This window comes from Panulirus ornatus, chromosome 73 (assembly GCF_036320965.1).
Source record: "Panulirus ornatus isolate Po-2019 chromosome 73, ASM3632096v1, whole genome shotgun sequence".
Taxonomy (NCBI): Eukaryota; Metazoa; Arthropoda; class Malacostraca; order Decapoda; family Palinuridae; genus Panulirus; species Panulirus ornatus.
In genome coordinates this window covers 11,779,508-11,796,170 of record NC_092296.1, presented here as the reverse complement: position 1 = coordinate 11,796,170, position 16,663 = coordinate 11,779,508, and the positions used below count along the sequence as shown (strand labels likewise).

The 16,663-nt window shown below is 41.3% G+C and overlaps 1 protein-coding gene across 1 annotated transcript in view; it reads right to left on the bottom strand.

Annotated features, from left to right (window-relative positions):
• spn-E (spindle E) overlaps window positions 1-16,663 on the bottom strand; it is a 504,859-nt gene that overhangs the window by 405,837 nt on the left and 82,359 nt on the right. The window contains exon 6 of the mRNA XM_071660992.1: window positions 9,158-9,320. Within this exon, the coding sequence (XP_071517093.1) occupies window positions 9,158-9,320 (163 nt within the window). The remainder of the gene's footprint in view (window positions 1-9,157; window positions 9,321-16,663) is intronic.

Here is a 16,663-nt window from a genome sequence, read left to right as displayed (position 1 = left end):
CCATATATTCTTAATACCTTCCACAAAGCATCTCTATCAACTCTATCATATGCCTTCTCCAGATCCATAAATGCTACATACAAATCCATTTGCTTTTCTAAGTATTTCTCACATACATTCTTCAAAGCAAACACCTGATCCACACATCCTCTACCACTTCTGAAACCACACTGCTCTTCCCCAATCTGATGCTCTGTACATGCCTTCACCCTCTCAATCAATACCCTCCCATATAATTTACCAGGAATACTCAACAATCTTATACCTCTGTAATTTGAGAACTCACTCTTATCCCCTTTGCCTTTGTACAATGGCACAATGCACGCATTCCGCCAATCCTCAGGCACCTCACCATGAGTCATACATACATTAAATAACCTTACCAACCAGTCAACAATACAGTCACCCCCTTTTTTAATAAATTCCACTGCAATACCATCCAAACCTGCTGCCTTGCCGGCTTTCATCTTCCGCAAAGCTTTCACTACCTCTTCTCTGTTTACCAAATCATTTTCCCTAACCCTCTCACTTTGCACACCACCTCGACCAAAACACCCTATATCCGCCACTCTATCATCAAACACATTCAACAAACCTTCAAAATACTCATTCCATCTCCTTCTCACATCACCACTACTTGTTATCACCTCCCCATTTGCGCCCTTCACTGAAGTTCCCATTTGCTCCCTTGTCTTACGCAATTTATTTACCTCCTTCCAGAACATCTTTTTATTCTCCCTAAAATTTAATGATACTCTCTCACCCCAACTCTCATTTGCCCTTTTTTTCACCTCTTGCACCTTTCTCTTGACCTCCTGTCTCTTTCTTTTATACATCTCCCACTCAATTGCATTTTTTCCCTGCAAAAATCGTCCAAATGCCTCTCTCTTCTCTTTCACTAATACTCTTACTTCTTCATCCCACCACTCACTACCCTTTCTAATCAACCCACCTCCCACTCTTCTCATGCCACAAGCATCTTTTGCGCAATCCATCACTGATTCCCTAAATACATCCCATTCCTCCCCCACTCCCCTTGCTTCCATTGTTCTCACCTTTTTCCATTCTGTACTCAGTCTCTCCTGGTACTTCCTCACACAGGTCTCCTTCTCAAGCTCACTTACTCTCACCACCCTCTTCACCCCAACATTCACTCTTCTTTTCTGAAAACCCATACAAATCTTCACCTTAGCCTCCACAAGATAATGATCAGACATCCCTCCAGTTGCACCTCTCAGCACATTAACATCCAAAAGTCTCTCTTTCGCACGCCTGTCAATTAACACGTAATCCAATAACGCTCTCTGGCCATCTCTCCTACTTACATAAGTATACTTATGTATATCTCGCTTTTTAAACCAGGTATTCCCAATCATCAGTCCTTTTTCAGCACATAAATCTACAAGCTCTTCACCATTTCCATTTACAACACTGAACACCCCATGTATACCAATTATTCCCTCAACTGCCACATTACTCACCTTTGCATTCAAATCACCCATCACTATAACCCGGTCTCGTGCATCAAAACCACTAACACACTCATTCAGCTGCTCCCAAAACACTTGCCTCTCTTGATCTTTCTTCTCATGCCCAGGTGCATATGCACCAATAATCACCCACCTCTCTCCATCAACTTTCAGTTTTACCCATATTAATCGAGAATTTACTTTCTTACACTCTATCACATACTCCCACAACTCCTGTTTCAGGAGTATTGCTACTCCTTCCCTTGCTCTTGTCCTCTCACTAACCCCTGACTTTACTCCCCAGACATTCCCAAACCACTCTTCCCCTTTACCCTTGAGCTTCGTTTCACTCAGAGCCAAAACATCCAGGTTCCTTTCCTCAAACATACTACCTATCTCTCCTTTTTTCACATCTTGGTTACATCCACACACATTTAGGCACCCCACTCTGAGCCTTCGAGGAGGATGAGCACTCCCCGCGTGACTCCTTCTTCTGTTTCCCATTTTAGAAAGTTAATACAAGGAGGGGAGGATTTCTGGCCCCCCGCTCCCGTCCCCTCTAGTCGCTTTCTATATATATATATATATATATATATATTTTTCTTTCTTTCTTTTAAACTATTCGCCATTTCCCGCGTTAGCGAGGTAGCATTAAGAACAGAGGACTGGGCCTTTGAGGGAATACCCTCACCTGGCCCAATTCTCTGTTCCTTCTTTTGGAAAAAAAAAAAAAAACGAGAGGGGAGGATTTCCAGCCCCCCGCTCCCTCCCCTTTTAGTCGCCTTCTACGACACGCAGGGAATACGTGGGAAGTATTCTTAATCCCCTATCCCCAGGGATCATATATATATATATATATATATATTTTTTTTTTTTTGCTGTCTCCCGCGTTTGCGAGGTAGCGCAAGGAAACAGACGAAAGAAATGGCCCAACCCACCCCATACACATGTATATACATACGTCCACACACGCAAATATACATACCTACACAGCTTTCCATGGTTTACCCCAGGCGCTTCACATGCCCTGATTCAATCCACTGACAGCACGTCAACCCCGCTATACCACATCGATCCAATTCACTCTATTCCTTGCCCTCCTTTCACCCTCCTGCATGTTCAGGCCTCAATCACACAAAATCTTTTTCACTCCATCTTTCCACCTCCAATTTGGTCTCCCACTTATCCTCGTTCCCTCCACCTACGACACATATATCCTCTTGGTCAATCTTTCCTCACTCATTCTCTCCATGTGCCCAAACCATTTCAAAACACCCTCTTCTGCTCTCTCAACCACACTCTTTTTATTTCCAAACATCTCTCTTACCCTCATGTTACTTACTCGATCAAACCACCTCACACCACACATTGTCCTCAAACATCTCATTTTCAGCACATCCATCCTCCTGCGCACAACTCTATCCATAGCCCACGCCTCGCAACCATACAACATTGTTGGAACCACTATTCCTTCAAACATACCCATTTTTGCTTTCCGAGATAATGTTCTCGACTTCCACACATTCTTCAAGGCTCCCAGAATTTTTGCCCCCTCCCCCACCCTATGATCCACTTCCGCTTCCATGGTTTCATCCGCTGCCAGATCCACTCCCAGATATCTAAAACACTTTACTTCCTCCAGTTTTTCTCCATTCAAACTTACCTCCCAATTGACTTGACCCTCAACCCTACTGTACCTAATAACCTTGATCTTATTCACATTTACTCTTAACTTTCTTCTTTCACACACTTTACCAAACTCAGTCACCAGCTTCTGCTTTCTCACATGAATCAGCCACCAGCGCTGTATCATCAGCGAACAACAACTGACTCACTTCCCAAGCTCTCTCATCCACAACAGACTTCATTCTTGCCCCTCTTTCCAAAACTCTTGCATTCACCTCCCTAACAACCCCATCCATAAACAAAATAAACAACCATGGAGACATCACACACCCCTGCCGCAAACCTACATTCACTGAGAACCAATCACTTTCCTCTCTTCCTACACGTACACATGCCTTACATCCTCGATAAAAACTTTTCACTGCTTCTAACAACTTGCCACCCACACCATATATTCTTAATACCTTCCACAGAGCATCTCTATCAACTCTATCATATGCCTTCTCCAGATCCATAAATGCTACATACAAATCCATTTGCTTTTCTAAGTATTTCTCACATACATTCTTCAAAGCAAACACCTGATCCACACATCCTCTACCACTTCTGAAACCACACTGCTCTTCCCCAATCTGATGCTCTGTACATGCCTTCACCCTCTCCATCAATACCCTCCCATATAATTTACCAGGAATACTCAACAAACTTATACCTCTGTAATTTGAGCACTCACTCTTATCCCCTTTGCCTTTGTACAATGGCACTATGCAAGCATTCCGCCAATCCTCAGGCACCTCACCATCAGTCATACATACATTAAATAACCTTACCAACCAGTCAACCATACAGTCACCCCTTTTTTAATAAATTCCACTGCAATACCATCCAAACCTGCTGCCTTGCCGGCTTTCATCTTCCGCAAAGCTTTTACTACCTCTTCTCTGTTTACCAAATCATTTTCTCCAACCCTCTCACTTTGCACACCACCTCGACCAAGACACCCTATATCTGCCACTCTATCATCAAACACATTCAACAAAAATTCAAAATACTCACTCCATCTCCTTCTCACATCACCACTACTTGTTATCACCTCCCCATTAGCGCCCTTCACTGAAGTTCCCATTTGCTCCCTTGTCTTAGCACTTTATTTACCTCCTTCCAGAACATCTTTTTATTCTCCCTAAAATTTAATGATACTCTCTCACCCAAACTCTCATTTGCCCTCTTTTTCACCTCTTGCACCTTTCTCTTGACCTGTCTCTTTCTTTTACACATCTCCCACTCAATTGCCTTTTTTCCCTGCAAAAATCGTCCAAATGCCTCTCTCTTCTCTTTCACTAATAATCTTACTTTTTCATCCCACCACTCACTACCCTTTCTAATCAACCCACCTCCCACGCTTCTCATGCCACAAGCATCTTTTTCGCAATCCATCACTGATTCCCTAAATACATCCCATTCCTCCCCCACTCCCCTTACTTCCATTGTTCTCACCTTTTTCCATTCAGTACTCAGTCTCTCCTCGTACTTCCTCACACAAGTCTCCTTCCCAAGCTCACTTACTCTCACCACCCTCTTCACCCCAACATTCACTCTTCTTTTCTGAAAACCCATACAAACCTTCACCTTAGCCTCCACAAGGTAATGATCAGACATCCCTCCAGTTGCACCTCTCAGCATATTTACATCCAAAAGTCTCTCTTTCGCGCGCCTGTCAATTAACACGTAATCCAATAACGCTCTCTGGCCCTCTCTCCTACTTACATATATTTTTTTTTTCTTTTTTTTTGCTTTGTCGTTGTCTCCTGCATTTGCGAGGTAGCGCAAGGAAACAGAAGAAAGAAATGGCCCAACCCACCCCCATACACATGTATATACATACGTCCACACACGCAAATATACATACCTACACAGCTTTCCATGGTTTACCTCAGATGCTTCACATGCCCTGATTCAATCCACTGACAGCACGTCAACCCAGGTATACCACATCGATCCAATTCATTCTATTCCTTGCCTGCCTTTCACCCCCCTGCATGTTCAGGCCCCGATCACTCAAAATGTTTTTCACTCCATCTTTCCACCTCCAATTTGGTCTCCCACTTATCCTCGTTCCCTCCACCTCCGACACATATATCCTCTTGGTCAATCTTTCCTCACTCATTCTCTCCATGTGCCCAAACCATTTCAAAACACCCTCTTCTGCTCTCTCAACCACACTCTTTTTATTTCCACACATCTCTCTTACCCTTACATTACTTACTCGATCAAACCACCTCACACCACACATTGTCCTCAATCATCTCATTTCCAGCACATCCACCCTCCTGCGCACAACTCTATCCATAGCCCACGCCTCGCAACCATACAACATTGTTGGAACCACTATTCCTTCAAATATACTCATTTTTGCTTTCCGAGATAATGTTCTCGACTTCCAAACATTCTTCAAGGCTCCCAGGATTTTCGCCCCCTCCCCCACCCTATGATTCACTTCTGCTTCCATGGTTCCATCCACTGCCAGATCCACTCCCAGATATCTAAAACACTTTACTTCCTCCAGTTTTTCTCCATTCAAACTTACCTCCCAATTGACTTGACCCTCAACCCTACTGTACCTAATAACCTTGCTCTTATCTACATTTACTCTTAACTTTCTTCTTTCACACACTTTACCAAACTCAGTCACCAGCTTCTGCAGTTTCTCATATGAATCAGCCACCAGCGCTGTATCATCAGCGAACAACAACTGACTCACTTCCCAAGCTCTCTCATCCACAACAGACTTCATTCTTGCCCCTCTTTCCAAAACTCTTGCATTCACCTCCCTAACAACCCCATCCATAAACAAATTAAACAACCATGGAGACATCACGCACCCCTGCCGCAAACCTACATTCACTGAGAACCAATCACTTTCCTCTTTTCCTACACGTACACATGCCTTACATCCTCGATAAAAACTTTTCACTGCTTCTAACAACTTGCCACCCACACCATATATTCTTAAAACCTTCAACAGAGCATCTCTATCAACTCTATCCTATGCCTTCTCCAGATCCATAAATGCTACATACAAATCCATTTGCTTTTCTAAGTATTTCTCACATACATTCTTCAAAGCAAACACCTGATCCACACATCCTCTACCACTTCTGAAACCACACTGCTCTTCCCCAATCTGATGCTCTGTACATGCCTTCACCCTCTCAATCAATACCCTCCCATATAATTTACCAGGAATACTCAACAAACTTGTACCTCTGTAATTTGAGCACTCACTCTTATCCCCTTTGCCTTTGTACAATGGCACTATGCAAGCATTCTGCCAATCCTCAGGCACCTCACCATGAGTCATACATACATTAAATAACCTTACCAACCAGTCAACAATACAGTCTCCCCCTTTTTTAATAAATTCCACTGCAATACCATCCAAACCTGCTGCCTTGCCGGCTTTCATCTTCTGCAAAGCTTTTACTACCTCTTCTCTGTTTACAAAATCATTTTCCCCAACCCTCTCACTTTGCACACCACCTCGACCAAGACACCCTATATCTGCCACTCTATCATCAAACACATTCACCAAACCTTCAAAATACTCACTCCATCTCCTTCTCACATCACCACTACTTGTTATCACCTCCCCAACAGCCCCCTTCACTGAGGTTCCCATTTGCTCCCTTGTCTTACGCACTTTATTTACCTCCTTCCAGAACATCTTTTTATTCTCCCTGAAATTTAATGATACTCTCTCACCCCAACTCTCATTTGCCCTCTTTTTCACCTCTTGCACCTTTCTCTTGACCTCCTGTCTCTTTCTTTTATACATCTCCCACTCAATTGCATTTTTTCCCTGTAAAAATCGTGCAAATGCCTCTCTCTTCTCTTTCACTAATAATCTTACTTCTTCATCCCACCACTCACTACCCTTTCTAATCAACCCACCTCCCACTCTTCTCATGCCACAAGCATCTTTTGCGCAATCCATCACTGCTTCCCTAAATACATCCCATTCCTCCCCCATTCCCCTTACTTCCATTGTTCTCACCTTTTTCCATTCTGTACTCAGTCTCTCCTGGTACTTCCTTACACAAGTCTCCTTCCCAAGCTCACTTACTCTCACCACCCTCTTCACCCCAACATTCACTCTTTTTTTCTGAAAACCCATACAAATCTTCACCTTAGCCTCCACAAGATAATGATCAGACATCCCTCCAGTTGCACCTCTCAGCACATTTACATCCAAAAGTCTCTCTTTCGGGCGCCTGTCAATTAACACGTAATCCAATAACGCTCTCTGGCCATCTCTCCTACTTACATACGTATACTTATGTATATCTCGCTTTTTAAACCAGGTATTCCCAATCATCAGTCCTTTTTCAGCACATAAATCTACAAGCTCTTCACCATTTCCATTTACAACACTGAACAACCCATGAATACAAATTATTCCCTCAACTGCCACATTACTCACCTTTGTATTCAAATCACCCATCACTATAACCCGGTCACGTGCATCAAAACCACTAACACACTCATTCAGCTGCTCCCAAAACACTTGCCTCTCATGATCTTTCTTCTCATGCCCAGGTGCATATGCACCAATAATCACCAATCTCTCTCCATCAACTTTCAGTTTTACCCATATTAATCGAGAATTTACTTTCTTACATTCTATCACATACTCCCACAACTCTTGTTTCAGGAGTACTGCTACTCCTTTCTTGCTCTTGTCCTCTCACTAACCTCTGACTTTACTCCCAAGACATTCCCAAACCACTCTTCCCCTTTACCCTTGAGCTTCGTTTCACTCAGAGCCAAAACATCCAGGTTCCTTTCCTCAAACATACTACCTATCTCTCCTTTTTTCACATCTTGGTTACATCCACACACATTTAGACACCACAACCGAGTCTACGAGGAGGATGAGCACTCCCCGCGTGACTCCTTCTGTTTCCCATTTTTTTTTAGAAAGTTAAAAATACAAGGATGGGAGGATTTCTTGCCCTCAGCTCCCGTCCCCTCTACATATACATATATATATATATATATATATATATATATATATATATATATATATATATATTTTATACTATTCGCCATTTCCCACGATAGCGAGGTAGCGTTAAGAACAGAGGACTGGGCCTTTGAGGGAATATCCTCACCTGGCCCTCTTCTCTGTTCCTTTTGGGGAAAAAAAAAAAAAAAACGAGAGGGGAGGATTTCCAGCTCCCTGCTCCCTTCCCTTTTAGTCGCCTTCTACGACATGCAGGGAATACGTGGGAAGTATTCTTTCTCACCTTTGCATTCAAATCACCCATCACTATAACCCGGTCTTGTGCATCAAAACCACTAACACACTCATTCAGCTGCTCCCAAAACACTTGCCTCTCATGATCTTTCTTCTCATGCCCAGGTGCATATGCACCAATAATCACCCATTTCTCTCCATCAACTTTCAGGTTTACCCATATCAATCTAGAGTTTACTTTCTCACATTCTATCACATACTCCCACAACTCCTGTTTCAGGAGTAGTGATACTCCTTCCCTTGCTCTTGTCCTCTCACTAACCCCTGACTTTATTCCCAAGACATTCCCAAACCACTCTTCCCCTTTACCCTTGAGCTTCGTTTCACTCAGAGCCAAAACATCCACATTCCTTTCCTCAAACATACTACCTATCTCTCCTTTTTTCTCATCTTAGTTACATCCACACACATTTAGACACCCCAATCTGCGCCTTCGAGGAGGATGAGCACTCCCCGCTTGACTCCTTCTGTTTCCCCTTTTAGAAAGTTAAAATACAAGGAGGGGAGGGTTTCTGGCCCCCTGCTCCCATCCCCTTTAGTCGCCTTCTACAACACGTGAGGAATGCGTGCTTAATACTCAATAAGATGAAACTTAAAAATATCCTGTCTCCTGATTCAAATCATTCTTACATTAAGATTTAAACACCTGCCAAAACACTGGTGTAGATCACCTCTTGTATTTAAAAATGGCAATAACATACAGACACATCTACCATGTATCCATAAAACTTAGTTTTACACTCACCAATAATAATACATTCTCTGAGGCAACCAAAGAGATAACCCATGACCATGAGCTTTGCCAGGTGAGGGTCAACAGGAAGATTTGCTATTACTCGTCCTAAGTACGTTAAATCACCATCCAAGATAGACATTTGACCATGGGACTTAACAGCTAGAGCACCCATCTGCAAAACAAAAGGATAGCTGAACTTAACTGAATCACAAGAAAACAGAAGAAAGATATTGTCTTTAAGTAGCATATTAGTTATAACCTTTGCTTTTCCCATTCATATGTGAAGAAAAAAAGCATTCAGTTGCTTTCCAAGAATGGCAATAATGAACCTGACTTCAAAAGAAGCCTTCTTAAAATGCAATCGCAAAACATTAAAACCAAGGTGTACAGGTAAGTCCACATCTTATGAATAAAGAAAACAGTTCCAGGGTCAACTGACGTATACAATTAAGCCATTAGTACTTGTTCACTAACGTCTTTTATGCAGTTAATACGTGATATGAAAATATCTATCATTTAGCCCTGTAATTCTATGGACTGTAAATCCTACTCAGCACTGAAAATGACCAAATACAAATTAATATAATAAAAAAGAAATCTAGTTTCTGAACCATGCACTTTAAACTCATCCCTTGTCCCACTACCTCAAAATCCCAGCTGGGGTTAGTATGGCAGCTGGTGTGATTTTTCAAGATGTACAAGATAGTGAAAAACAAATTGAGTTTTAGACCCAATTACCCTTTCACCTCAATGCATTTCCTTTCACTTCTAGAATCAAATTCAGTGGTTTGAGTAAAAAAAAAAAGTCTTATAAAGTATGTCTGGGGTTAGGGGAGAAAGAATACTTCCCACGTATTCCCTGCGTGTCATAGAAGGTGACTAAAAGGGGAGGGAGCGGGTGGCTGGAAATCCTCCCCTCTCGTTTTTTTTTTTAATTTTCCAAAAGAAGGAACAGAGAAGGGGGCCAGGTGAGGATATTCCCTCTAAGGCCCAGTCCTCTGTTCTTAACGCTACCTCACTAATGCGGGAAATGGCGAATAGTATGAAAGAAAGAAAGAAAAGTATTGTTGTGTCTATTGTTATTACATGAAGTACATAAATATCCATTTTTACCCCATATGCAAAAACACATTTCTTTCTCCCTTTCCACACTTCAAACATCAATGAAGACAAGAAAAATACTTTGAACAAATGCAAATTTAAAAATGTGGGACCAATACACTCAGCATCACCCAAACTAAAACTTCAAAATGAGGTACCAATACACTCTTCAACACTACAGCTAGAACATCAAAATATAGAACCAATACCCTCAACACCCAAACCAAAACTTCAAAATGTGGAATATACTCTCAACAACACCTCAACTGAAACATCAAAATGTGGGACCACTGCCTAAAGCAACTCCACAAGTCAATAGGGGTATTCCTATGCCATGGGGAGTCCAACTGAAGTTTCCTGCCCCTATATCTAAGACTATCCTTTTCTGGCATAAGGCATATTTTCTTACATCTACAGTCACTTTGACCTTCATCTCTTACTTTCTGACCTCAAAATTAATATCAGTCTTCATTTCCCCACAATTAGTCTACTTACCAAGCTGTTTAACTTAGTGCTACTTCACAGTGAACAATGCAAAGTTTCAAATGGGGTCACTACCATGCCATTTTGATCCAAAAATCAATACAAAACTTCTACCCATGAGGAACCCTCCTATAAAATTTCCAGTATAAGTACAAAGCAATCTATTTGCATGGAAGAATGCATTTTTCTAAAAATAGGATCACTTTGCCCTTGACCTTTGCTCTTCCAACCCCAAATCATTACACATCTCCTCCATGCACCTCAGAAGTATTCTCTATGCAATTTGTGGTGACAGATGTGGGATTATAATATGTAATCTGTGACTAAGTGAAGTGTTTGGATTACATACCACATCAAGTGTTGTGGTTAATCTCAAGACATATACTCAACATCTACCTCTGCATGGCAATGCCAAGGTCAATACTATAATGCACTTCATCTCAAAATCATCCCTATCCAAGTATACCTGCTTGCTCTGCAGGATGAGACTCAGTTGTCTCAGCCACCATAACACCCTGCCCACACTGCCCAATGACAACCAGAGCCATCTTAGAAACAGGAGAAATTGCAGCCCAGCATCAGGTTACTCTCACTTATTAAAAACATTAATGAATTAGTTGTGGTCTTGTGAGGAATGAAAAGTGATAAACATAAGGGTAACCAAAAGGTTTTTGTTTCATACCACAATTAGAGGTAAGTCTTTCATTCAGGAAATTCAAGCTTAGATTGCTTTTGACCATCCCAGCTCATTCACTAACGAAAACATAATAAATTCATTTGCTAGCAAGAAATGTGAAAAGGAGCATTGTTATAAGTACAGGTTCAGTATTCCTTATCCGAAATGCCTGGGACCAGATAAGTTTTGGATTTTGGATTGTTTTGTAATTTGGAAAATTTGTATAAACATGAGATATCTTGGGGATGGGACCCAAGTCTATACACAAAATCCATTTATGTTTCATATCCACCTTAAACACATAGTCTGAAGGTAATGTTTTGGTTGAGGTGGTGTGCGAAGTGAGAGGGTTAGAGAAAATGATTTGGTAAACAGAGAAGAGGTAATGAAAGCTTTGCAGAAGATAAAAGCCGGCAAGGCGGAGGGTTTGGATGGCATTTCAGTGGAATTTATCAAAAAAGTGGAGTAACTGTGTTGCTGACTGGTTGGTGAGGATATTCAATGTATGTATGGCTCATGGTGAAGTGAATGAGGATTGGTTGAATGCATGCATAGTGCCACTGTACAAAGGCAAAGGGGATAAAGGTGAGTGTTCAAATTACACAGGTATAAGTTTGTTGAGTATTCCTGGGAAATTATATGGGAGGGTATTGATTGAGAGGGTGAAGGCATGTACAGAACATCAGATTGGGGAAGAGCAGTGTGGTTTCAGAAGTGGTAGAGGATGTGTGGATCAGGTGTATGCTTTGAAGAATGTATGTGAGAAATACTTAGAAAAACAAATGGATTTGTATGTAGCATTTATGGATCTATAGAAGGCATATGATAGAGTTGATAGAGATGCTCTGTGGAAGGTACCAAGAGTATATGGTGTGGGAGGCAAGTTGCTGGAAGCAGTGAAAAGTTTTTATCAAGGATGTATGGTATGTGTACGAGTAGGAAGAGAGGAAAGTGGTTGGTTCTCAGTGAATGTCGGTTTGCGGCAGGGGAGCGTGATGTCTCCATGGTTGTTTAATTTGTTTATGGATGGGGTTGTTAGGGAGGTGAATACAAAAGGTTTGGAGAGAGGGGCAAATATGAAGTCTATTGTGGATGAGAGGGCTTGGGAAATGAGTCAGTTGTTGTTGGCTGATGATACAGTACTGGTGGCTGATTCGGGTGAGAAACTGCAGAAGCTGGTGACTGAGTTTGGTAAAGTGTGTGAAAGAAGATAGCTGAAAGTAAATGTGAATAAGAGCATGGTTATTAGATATAGTAGGGTTGACAGACAAGTCAACTGGGAAGTAAGTGTGAATGGAGAGAAACTGGAAGAAGTGAAGTGTTTTAGATATCTGGGAGTGGATCCGACAGCGGATGGAACCATGGAAGCAGAAGTGAGTCACAGGGTGGGGGAGAGGGCAAAAGTTCTAGGAGCATTGAAAAATGTGTGTAAGAAGAGAACATTATCTCGGAAAGCAAAAATGGGTATGTTTGAAGGAATAGTGGTTTCAACAATGTTATATGGTTGTGAGGTATGGGCTATAGATGGGGTTGTGTGGAGGAGGGTGGATGTGCTGGAAATGAGATGTTTGAGGACAATATGTGTGAGGTGGCTTGACTGAGTAAGTAATGAGAGGGTAAGAGAGATGTGTGGTAATAAAAAGAGTGTGGTTGAGAGAGAAGAAGAGGGTGTATTGAAATGGTTTGGTAACATGGACAGAATGAGTGAGGAAAGATTGACAAAGAGGATATTCGCGTCAGAGGTGGAGGGAACGATGAGAAGTGGGAAGACCAAATTGCAGGTGGATTGATGGAGTGAAAAATATTTTGAGTGATCGGGGCCTGAACATGCAGGAGGGTGAAAGGCTTGCAAGGAGTAGAGTGAATTGGAATGATGTGGTATACTGGGGTCGACATGTCAGTGGATTGAACCAGGGGATGTGAAGCGTCTGGGGTAAACCATGGAAAGTTTTGTGGGGCCTGGATGTGGAAAGGGAGTTGTGGTTTTGGTGCATTATACACGACAGCTACAGACTGAGTGTGAATGAATGTGGCCTTTGTTGTCTTTTCCTAGCGCTACCTCGTGCATGTGTGGGGGAAGGGGGTTGCTATTTCATGTGTGGCAAGGCGGCAATGGGAATGAATAAAGGCAGCAAGTATGAATTATGTACATATTTATGTATTATGTATATGTCTGTGTATGTATACATATGTATATGTTGAAATGTATAGTTATGTACATGTGTGTGTGTGGACATGTATGTATGTACATATATGTGTATGTGGGTGGGTTGGGCCATTCTTTCGTCTGTTTCCTTGCGCTACCTCACTAATGCAGGAGACAGCGACAAAGTATAATAAATAAATAAATAAAATACTTTTCATAATCTTTTGCATGAAATAAAGTTTGTGTGACACTGAACCATCAGAAAGCTAAGATGTTACAACCTCAGCCACCTATGTGAACATTCTGTGGTTGTTTGGCATCACCTTCATTCCTGACTCTGAACTTATATGATACTGATAAGTAATCATATTCTTACACTTATTCACATCTTAGTGCTGAACAATAAAAAAAATATGAAATATCATTAATACAAAATGAAAAATAATGTTTAGCTGTGAGACTTACCAATCGTAATGTCATGTTGCCACTCAAAACCTTTTCGGATTTTGGAGCACATCAGCTTTCGGATTTAGGATGCTGTCCAGAGTGTAATCCATTAAGAGGTTTTAAAACAAACAAACGAACAAAAAATAAAAAAGTGAGTACGAAAACAAGCAAATTGGTGAAGGGAAACACTGGGGGAACAAACTTTACTGATTCTGAGCCATTAAACCTCTAACATTCCCACAGTTTTTTCCCAGGGATAAACACTCAAGATTTCGTACCCTTACATATGTTTTAATCCTTAGTAAATAAATAAGAGATAAATAGCTTAAAAGTACACTTAACTGTGTACTAATCATGGAGGAGTTAAGCTTCACTGGTATCAGATATGAATAATGCTTTCATATATGTGTTAGTAATTACTTTTTCTACCTTGCATACTGATGGAATGATTCTCATTATGCCTTCATCCACTCATATACAAAATGACTTAATAACAGATCCCTGGGATCATTAAAGGTGATGAAGAGGGTTAAAAGTAGGGGACTTGATATCCTCCCCTCCAATATATCTTTCCAAATGAGGGAACAGAGGAAAGAGCCAAACGAGAACCATTTTTTTCCTCTAAGTCTCAATCATTTGTTCTAGATGCTACCTTACAAATTAGGAAAATAGCAAACAAGTATGAAGGAAAGTAACTCTGTCAATAACATTTATAGATACTGCATACGTATCAGCAAAAATTGCAAACATGTCAACACTGACGTAAACTAAACAATTTCCTCTCCTACCATATATGCATAGTAAATGAGAGTGACTGTCCTCTGAAAGCATTTGGCACCCATCCATGCCCCCTCCTTCCCCTAACTCAAAATATAGCCTTAAAACTGTGGCAAAAACTCTCAATGTGAAGGAAATATTTTGTGGATATTGATCACATGGCAAGGACCTTCGTTTGTAAGAGTTTGAATGGTTAAGGAAACGAACAATCATTCCTAAATTCTGGGTTATATTATAAGACCACTAATTCTGCAGGAATTTGGCAATGCTAGTATTTAAGACCATACATAAGCACACCAAAAGGAAACTCTGATAAAAAAATTTAAAGTGACTGATGCACACCGGCACCAATCAGCACAACTGGAAACTTCTTTCTTTTTTTCTTTCGTACTATTCACCATTTCCCGCATTAGCGAGGTAGCGTTAAGAACAGAAGACTGGCAAATCTGAACCAAAAGTACATTAATCACTGCTGATGGGCAAACAGGAAAGATGTAAAGCAATCACCATGCACAAAAACACGGTATGAGGAAAATCAGTATGACGATACCGAGAAATAAATACAATATAGCCAAATACTGTTGCATAACCTGGCAACAGGAAAAACTGGGATAGCAAAGAGATTGTTTCTTAACTATTGAAGCCTAGAATTAAATCAAACTATTTCAAACTATTTTGGGAGCAATATAAAGACAAATCACCTGCCCATACCAGTAAAATTGAATTTTCAAAAGCTCGGTTGGATAGATCCAGCCAACTAATTCTACAAAGCCAAAGCAATACAACTTATAAAAGATAACAGTGAAGTAGAAAACAAAATGAGAATAAATTAAAGAGAATGGTAACAAATGATGAGAAGGACTTTGAGAGATTCTCATAGGAGAAAAATGGAGTCATTAGGAGGAACTGTTTGATTTTACAGAAGTTGAGAGAGAGAGAGAGAGAGAGAGAGAGAGAGAGAGAGAGAGAGAGAGAGAGAGAGAGAGAGAGGGGAGAGAGAGAGAGAGAGAGGGAGAGAGGGAGGGAGAGAGGGAGGGAGAGAGGGAGAGAGAGAGGGAGAGAGAGAGGGAGAGAGAGGGAGAGAGAGAGAGAGAGAGAGAGAGAGAGAGAGAGAGAGAGAGAGAGAGAGAGAGAGAGAGAGAGAGAGAGAGAGAGAGAGAGAGAGTGTGTTGCTGTTTGCCGATGGTACAGCTCTAGTAGCTGATTCAAGAGAGAAACACACAAGGTGACTGAGTTTGGAAAAGTGTGTGAAAGGAAAAAGATGAGAATAGATATGAATAATTGCAAGGTAATTAGGTTCAGTAGGGTTGAGGGACAAGTTAACTGGGATGTAAGTTTGAATGGAGAAAAACTGGAGAAAGTGAAGTGTTTTAGATATCTGGGAGTGGGCTTAGCAAAGGAAGGAACAATAGAAGTGGAAGAGAGTCAAAGGGTAGGGAAGGGAGCGAAGGTTTTGGAGGCGATGAAGAATTTGTGGAAGGAAAAAACATTATCTCGATAACAGAAATGGGTATGTTTGAAGGAATGAAAGTTCCAAAAATGTTGTATGGTTGCAAGGCATGGGCTTAAGGTTGTACGGAGGAGAGTGGATGTGTCGGAAATGAAATGTGTGAGGACATATGGAGAGAATGAGTGAGGAGAGATTGACAAAGAGGATTTATGTGTCAGAGGTAGAGGGAACAAGGAGAAGCAGGAGACCAAATTTAAGGTGGAAGGATGGAGTGAAAAAATTTTGAGCGATTAGAGCCTGAACATACCGGAGGTTGAGAGGCATGCAAGGAATGGTGTGAATTGGAACGATGTGGTATACTGGGGTTGACATGCTGTCAATGGACTGAACCAGGGCATGTGAGGTGTCTTGGGTAAACCATGGAAAGGTCTGTGG